The sequence below is a fragment of the Suricata suricatta genome, chromosome 4, assembly GCF_006229205.1.
Source record: "Suricata suricatta isolate VVHF042 chromosome 4, meerkat_22Aug2017_6uvM2_HiC, whole genome shotgun sequence".
Lineage (NCBI taxonomy): Eukaryota > Metazoa > Chordata > Mammalia > Carnivora > Herpestidae > Suricata > Suricata suricatta.
In genome coordinates, this window is record NC_043703.1 from 91,847,348 (window position 1) to 91,854,632 (window position 7,285).

The following is a 7,285-nucleotide window of genomic DNA, read 5'->3' on the forward strand; positions in this document are numbered from 1 at the left end:
CAGCAGGCGACTTGCGGCGCTTCTGCAGGCGCCCCGGGCCGAGGTTGGGGGACAGGGGTGTCGCCGAGCGGAGTCTCGGCCCCTTTTGCCTCAATTCTCTACGAGTGGCGATGCTCTTCGATTTCCGCACTTTCCGGCGGAGCCCGCGGCACCTGCCCAGCCTCCCTCCGGGGCTGGCCTGGCCGGGCTGTGCCGGGGAGAGGCCGGGTAGCCCCCACCCGGAGGCGGGGGTTGTGGGGACTGGGAGGGGACTGGTTGAGTTCACCCGCCCGCCCGGCGCCTGGGTCCTCGGCTCCAGGGGATGCAGTTTCGGGGTCACGAGCTGCTTTCAAAAAGTTGAACACAATATTCGGAAACCCACCCGTAGGAATTCTCCCCCCACACGCGGCACAATACCCACTCCCCTCCCCTTTTTCATTCCTTCCTCCCCCGCTTCCTCCTCCTGCCCCTTCCCCCTCCCACCCCCTCAGCCTATAATCCTTCCCGTACAAGAGAAAGGGATCGGGAAGAAAAGATGAAGCGTCTGTTTTTGTGTCCCAACCTTAGGGCTCTTTCTGGGCCCGCAGTGAACGACCGCCCAGAGCTTCGAAGCTGAACCGGGAAGGACTCACGGTTGGAAGCAAGATAGTTGGAGGGGAGAGATCACCCGAAGCGGGCCTTGGCGGGTCTTCCCTTTGAGCGAATATTTCTCTGTCTCTGTCATGGGGTTTAGGACCCAAGACCCTCAGCTGGCATCGGTCCCCACGCCCAGTCCAGATCCTCCCTGACAGAGTAGAGACTCCGAGGGCAACTTGCACTTCTCTGTCCAGGGGGCCTGGCTCTGCGGGAGTCAAGGCCCAAGCAGGGCCCGAGCTCAGGGTTTGGGGGTGGGACACTCACAGCCCCAGTCACGTTAGGTTTCCCATTTAAATTCTCGCTCAATCTCTTTCTCTCCTCCCTCATTGAGGTCTCCAAAGTGGTGTGGACTCTGTGCCTCGCCCCCAGATCTGCATCGGAATGTAGAAAAGATCTTTTTTTTTTTTTTAAAGAGTTTTGAATTCCTCAATGATTTTTCTTCTGGAAAGGCAGCTTAGGATAATTATTTCAGCTTTATTGAGGGCAGATTAGTTGAAGTCTGGACGCTGCGTTTCAATACGCGTTGTACACGGGCCGACAATGTGGGCATTGTTGGCTACTGTGTGTGAACTCATTCAAAATATACACTTTTTAACACCAAACCGAGTCCTGTCTAAATATACACAGTGCTCAGGGGAAAGATGTCTCTGACCCCGACAAATCTGCGTAAATCACACTTCCATAGTTCCAGAGGCCTCACAAAGGGAGGCCCGGCTAAAGATGCTGATTACATCTTCTTAAAAAGCAACATACCTTAGAATAAATACCCATACTGGCTTCTGGGAGTGGGGGAGGGGGTTGCCGTGGCCAGAGGGAGGGAGGGCTCTCTCTATCCTATGGGCCTGATGGGGTCTGTTTTAGGCTTGTGATGTTACTTTGCTTAGATAAATTAATTGTGGTTTTTTTCCCCTTTACAATATGAGCAAACATGCAATGGTCAGGCCTATCTGCCTCTTTGGGGAAGCCTCCAAAGTTTGATTGTCCTTCTGGGACTGGTAGGCAAGTCCAGAGCTCCGTGGAGGAGTAGAGGTAGCAGGCATATCAGGGGGCTCCAGAGGGTTCCAGACTTCTCAGCTCCTAGGGGACACAGCTGAAGTCTAGGGGCAAACAAAGACGTAGCTTGCCTTTCAAGATAAAAACAATTGTACTGTTCCTTGTGCTGGTGTTTTAAAATACAGGGCAATAAGGGAAAGCAAGGCTCCCTGAACCAGAGCAGAGGAAAGAGAAGCGGGTGGAATCCAGTGCAGATGAAATTGAGGGAAACAGGGGCAATGATCCAGGACGAGGCAGGCCAGGGTGCTTCCAACACCCTGGGGCCTGAGCTCAGCCTCTCAGGCGCCAGGTGCCCCCCGAAATCCAGGATCCCCGCAGCCGCAGCCAGGGTCAGCGTGCAGTGGGCCCCATGATCTCATCTCTTCTTTCTTCCTCACCAGTGTTAGTGCTCACATAGGCAGAAAGAGACAGCCCGACGTGCACACCATGTGCAAACCGTGCCCGCTTGGCCGTCCCTCGGCCTCTCCTTGAGGGCTGGCCTTCGGCCTTCAGGCTGTGTGGGAAGCCTCTCACTTCCCAACAAAAATCCCCCCTTTAATTGCTCATCCCATTCAACAACTCTATGCCCACGGCTTTTTGAATTTTGGGATCAACTTCTTTGGGGAAGAGGGAAGAAGGGAGCTCAGAGACATGGAGAGAGAGAGGGAGGGGGAGAGTGAGAGAGTGAGAGAGAGAGAGAGAGACAGTGAGTGAGCGAGAGAAGTGGCGAGATTAAGAGTTGCAAAGATTAAAAAAAAATCTCTTTTTTCCCCCTGCTCCCTCTTACCCTCCTCTCCCCCTCCCCCCCACTCTGGCTAAGTGGTAAAACCGTCCTTACGTTCTCGGTATTGATTGGCAGGGCTGACAGTGATTGGCAGCGGTTGCCGTGGCAACGCCACAACGACACGCCGCAGACCAATAGAAAAGCGAAACAAAATGTTTCAATGCTGCACTCACTGTGGATTTAGGGGAGATATTATGAGGCTGTTGTCATTAGGGCGATTGCTGTGGAATCGCTGAATCTTGACTCGGCGGTGGTTGGCTCTCTCTCGCTCTCGCTCTCGCTCTCTCTCTCCCTCTCCCTCTCTGTCTCGGGTTCTCTCTCTGCGCGCGCGCACCGGGCCGCTCTCCTTCCTCCCTCTCTATGTGGCTGCGCGGGTGTGTGTGTGTGTGGATGTGTGTGGGGTGTGGGTGTCCCTTACGCCCTTCCTCCTCCCCCTCCTCCTCCTCCTGCTCCCCCCTCCTTTCCTTCTCCTCCTCCCCCCTCTCCTCTCCCTCCTCCTGGTCCTCATCGCCCCTCTCCTCCTCTTCCTCCCCTCTCTCTTCCTCTCCCTGAATTTTCTCCTCTCCTCTCAGGTCAGTCCATGGTATTCCGCTCCCCCCTAGACCTCTATTCCTCCCACTTCTTGTTGCCAAACTTCGCCGATCCTCATCACCGCTCCCTACTTCTGGCGAGTAGCGGCGGCGGGAACGGCGCGGGCGGCGGCGGTGCTGGCGGAGCGGGCGGCGGCGGCGGCGGCTCCAGGGCCCCCCCGGAAGAGTTGTCCATGTTCCAGCTGCCCACCCTCAACTTCTCGCCGGAGCAGGTGGCCAGCGTCTGCGAGACGCTGGAGGAGACGGGCGACATCGAGCGGCTGGGCCGCTTCCTCTGGTCGCTGCCCGTGGCCCCCGGGGCGTGCGAGGCCATCAACAAGCACGAGTCGATCCTGCGCGCGCGCGCCGTGGTCGCCTTCCACACGGGCAACTTCCGCGACCTCTACCACATCCTGGAGAACCACAAGTTCACCAAGGAGTCCCACGGCAAGCTGCAGGCCATGTGGCTCGAGGCGCACTACCAGGAGGCCGAGAAGCTGCGCGGCCGCCCGCTCGGCCCGGTGGACAAGTACCGCGTGCGCAAGAAGTTCCCGCTGCCGCGCACCATCTGGGACGGCGAGCAGAAGACGCATTGCTTCAAGGAGCGGACTCGGAGCCTGCTGCGGGAGTGGTACCTGCAGGACCCCTACCCCAACCCCAGCAAGAAACGCGAACTGGCCCAGGCCACCGGCCTCACTCCCACACAAGTAGGCAACTGGTTTAAGAACCGGAGGCAGCGCGACCGCGCCGCGGCGGCCAAGAACAGGTCAGTGGCGGGCTCGCGGCCTGGCTGCCGTCTCCCGGGCTGGGGAAGGAGAGGGAGCTCGAAACGGGGGCGGGTGGGGCAAGGTGCCAACGGCTGTCGAGCGCGCGAGAAGCCGCGACCCCCTGGCCAGTTGGAGAAAAGTTTCTGCTTGCCCAGCCTCGCAGAAGAGGGACGGGCAGTGGGATTGCTGATTGCTTTGTCGGAGAGGGGCTTTTGGCAGGGTGGAGAGAGAGCGGGAGCGAGAGCGAGAGTGAGAGCGAGAGAGGTCCTGAGTGCTCATGGCTGCTGGTCCCAACCCTGGTCGGGGTAGCCCTGCGCTGCACCTCCCACCTGCTCAGCCTTTCCTCCGCTGGGCACTCCTCGGGAGCCTACAGACTGAGAAGGGAGGAAAACAGCCCTTGCCATCTGGTTCTTTTTCCATGCATTGCAAAAACCCAAGAGGAATCCACAATGCCATGGAAAGGAAACTGAACCTGGGTCTCTGCCACAAAATGAAAAAGGTCGGTGGCCACCGTGGAGCAGGCCTTCCCCCAGCATTGTGAACAGCCTGGCCAGGAGCAGGAAAATCAGGCTGAGAGTAGAGAGGCCTTGCGTGTGTGTGTGTGTGTGTGTGTGTGTGTGTGTGTGTACATGCAGGCAGCTGCTAGCCCTCATGCCTCAGTCAAGGGGCATCCCCTTGGTACACTAATTTGGGAAGCCACCAGGAGCAGGGGCAACCCCACTACCAGCAAGTTGGCCACAAAGTCACAAAGTTGACTGAGCTTGACCGGTCAGCGGACCTGGGCCTGGGGGAAGTTGGGAGAAAAATAACTAGAGGGAAAGAGGAGGAGGAAGGGGCCAGGAATGGGAGGGAAGGGGGATAGGAGAAAGTTGGGTACAAGCCCAGGTAAGGAGCCTGTGTCCCTACCTAGCCGGCGAAGGCGCTGGGCCCAATGCACCACCGGGAGCAGAGCTCCAACTGCTGACAGTTGCCAGGGGCTGGAGGCCGGGTGTGAGTTCCCGGAATGAACCTGGGTGTCTCGCATTTCGGTGGCCCAGGCCTGAGCCCCGGCCCTCTCACCCTTGCCGGTGGAGCCAGGTTTTCGCCTGAGAGGGGGAGTTGCCGGGACCAGGGGAAGGCCTCCTCGTAGGAACTCCGAGACTCTAGGCTCGGTAGCGGTAGCGGCGGCCCGGTGCGAAAGGGGCAGACGGAGACCGCTCTGCACCCGCTCGAGCCTCCTTTCTCCCCTTTCTCTCTCGCTCCTCTTCCCCACTTTTTCCGCTTCCGGCTTCTCGGTTCTCTCTTCCCCTGCTCCTGCGCTCCGAGCAGGGATCCAGAGAGCAAAGCCAGCGGGTCCTACCCGGGAGAGGCTGCTGGCGATCACCCCGAAGCTCTGGGTGTTTGTGGGAGAGCTGGGACAGGAGGCACTGCGGGGACCGACCGCTCCCGGCAGCCGGCTGTCTGAAGAGTCCCAAGGGCTGGGGGAGGAGGAAGCACCCTGTCCGCCTCGGACTTCAGCTCCTTCGGGACGCGTAATCCGGAGGCCTCCCCAGGCGTCCGGCCTCGGGTTCTACCTCTCCTCTGAGACCGGCTCCGACCTGGGAAGCTATGGGAAGCTCCAGAGAGTCCCGGGAAGGAGAGAAGAGAGCCGAGACCCGCGTGGGTGGGGGGAGGGGGGCTCTGCGGCGTTCCACGAGCAGCCGGGTGCTCGGAGGGGGGGGCGAGAAGTAATGAGCGCAGAGAGCAGAGTCGGGGGTGGTGGTGAGGGGCGCCGGGTTGGGGAGGCTGGGGAGCACCGGCGGCCGCCGGCGCGGGGAGGCTGCTTGACGGAGCTCGGTGGCGGGGCCTCTGGGTCAAGGGCTGGTGCCGCTCTCTGTCTCCCGCAGGCTCCAACACCAGGCCATCGGACCCAGCGGTATGCGTTCGCTGGCCGAGCCCGGCTGCCCCACGCACGGCTCGGCAGAGTCGCCGTCTACGGCGGCCAGCCCCACCACCAGCGTGTCCAGCCTGACCGAGCGCGCGGACACCGGCACCTCTATCCTCTCGGTAACCTCCAGCGACTCGGAATGTGATGTATGATAGCCAAGGCCGCCCTCCTCCCCCCTCCCCCTCCTTCCCCTCCTCCTCCTTCTCGCCCTCCTCCTCTTCCTCTTCTTCCTCCTCCATCCCCAGAGCAAACCGAAATCAGGATACACAATCATACACACACACGTACACACACGTCCACCCCAGCCAAAAATATATTAAAACCCCAGAAAAATAACAAATGAAACGCAAACTATCAACAACCCCAACCACGATCCACCACCACCGCCACCCCAAAGGACCGCGATGCCGACAGTCACAGAGGCTGATGTTGCGGGCAGAAAGCATAAAAGAGGTGACAATTGTATACTTTCTAGGACAAGCACGGCTTCTCCTTTCGGTTCCCACGGACCCGGCACCCCACCTGCATGACGATTTATTTGTATCTGGGAAAATATTCTCTCTAGTTTAAAACGAGTTTAAAAGAGTCGACTATACAAAAACCGACCGCCACCGCGACAACAAGATGACAAAAGCAAAACAGACAAAAAGAGAAAAAAAAATAAAGCTGCCATCTCCGTTCGGAATTTGTTTAAAAAAAAGAAAAAGAACTCCTTGAGAGGGAAATAGCAAATGTTTCTCGCCTTTTGTTGCTCGCTCTCTCTTTTTTCCTCTCTCGCTCTCTTTCTTTCTCTGTTTTAAAGTCCAAGTATTGGTCAAACAAGATGCAATCTTCTGTTTTTTGTTCAGCAGACAATCATTTTCTTCGTAAGCACCTTTTTCTCTCTACTCTGTCACTGCCTGTGTGGGTACTGGTTATAAATGTGGAAAAAGAATAGTTATGACTGTAACAGATTTTTATTTTTATTTCAAAATTTTATATGAATTATGTATATCTTAATGATCGGTCATTTTCCCAGTTTGTAATATATGTGTAGAAATTGCCTGTATATGATATTGCTTTTTCTCCTCTTCCTTTTTCATTCTCTGTCCTCCCTTCCTCCGCCCTCCCTGCTCACCTGTCTCTTTCCTTTTTGGGGTTCCCCTCCCACTCGATGTTCCTGGCGTCGACTTGGCAGTCAAGGCGTGGCATGGCGGGCTGGGTTAGGCAGAGGGACCCCCGTCGCTAGCAGAAGCGGAGAGTGAGACCGTAGTATTCTTATGCAAAAGCTATTCCAAGTATTTCTTAGCTGCTTCGGAGATATCTCTCACTCCCCGTAGGGCGCTTTTACTGTTATCTTAACTGCGTGTTTATCTATATGTAAAAACTTTCTAAAGCAAATACAGTATTCTCCTTTTTCTTACCACTCTCGAGACTGGTGTTTTTGTCCGCTCCTGTGCGCAGCCCCGGAGAGCAGCGCCCGGCCTTCACTTCCGCTCCAACTAGGACTCGAGAGCTGGGGCAGAATTTTAAGGCTGGGGTATGAGCTTTTTCTTGGAGGTGGGGGCGGGGGGGGGCAGGGTGGTGGGAAGATGGGAATAGGCCCTTCGGAAAAGAACCAAAGCCAAATCCT

General features: G+C 57.2%; 1 protein-coding gene across 2 annotated transcripts in view; it reads left to right on the plus strand.

Annotated features, from left to right (window-relative positions):
- The window catches only part of SIX3 (SIX homeobox 3), a 12,020-nt gene extending 4,945 nt beyond the window's left edge, over window positions 1-7,075 (plus strand). The window contains exons 2-4 of one of the 2 annotated variants that reach the window (XM_029937284.1): window positions 3,004-3,766; window positions 5,633-5,792; window positions 6,149-7,075. In XM_029937284.1, coding sequence (XP_029793144.1) covers window positions 3,012-3,766; window positions 5,633-5,792; window positions 6,149-6,238 — 1,005 coding nt within the window. In that variant the 5' untranslated portion in view covers window positions 3,004-3,011 and the 3' untranslated portion in view covers window positions 6,239-7,075. Of the gene's footprint in view, window positions 1-3,003; window positions 3,767-5,632 lie in introns of both variants that reach the window. The other variant, XM_029937285.1, reaches the window with a different exon arrangement.
- The last annotated feature ends 210 nt before the right edge of the window (window positions 7,076-7,285 follow it).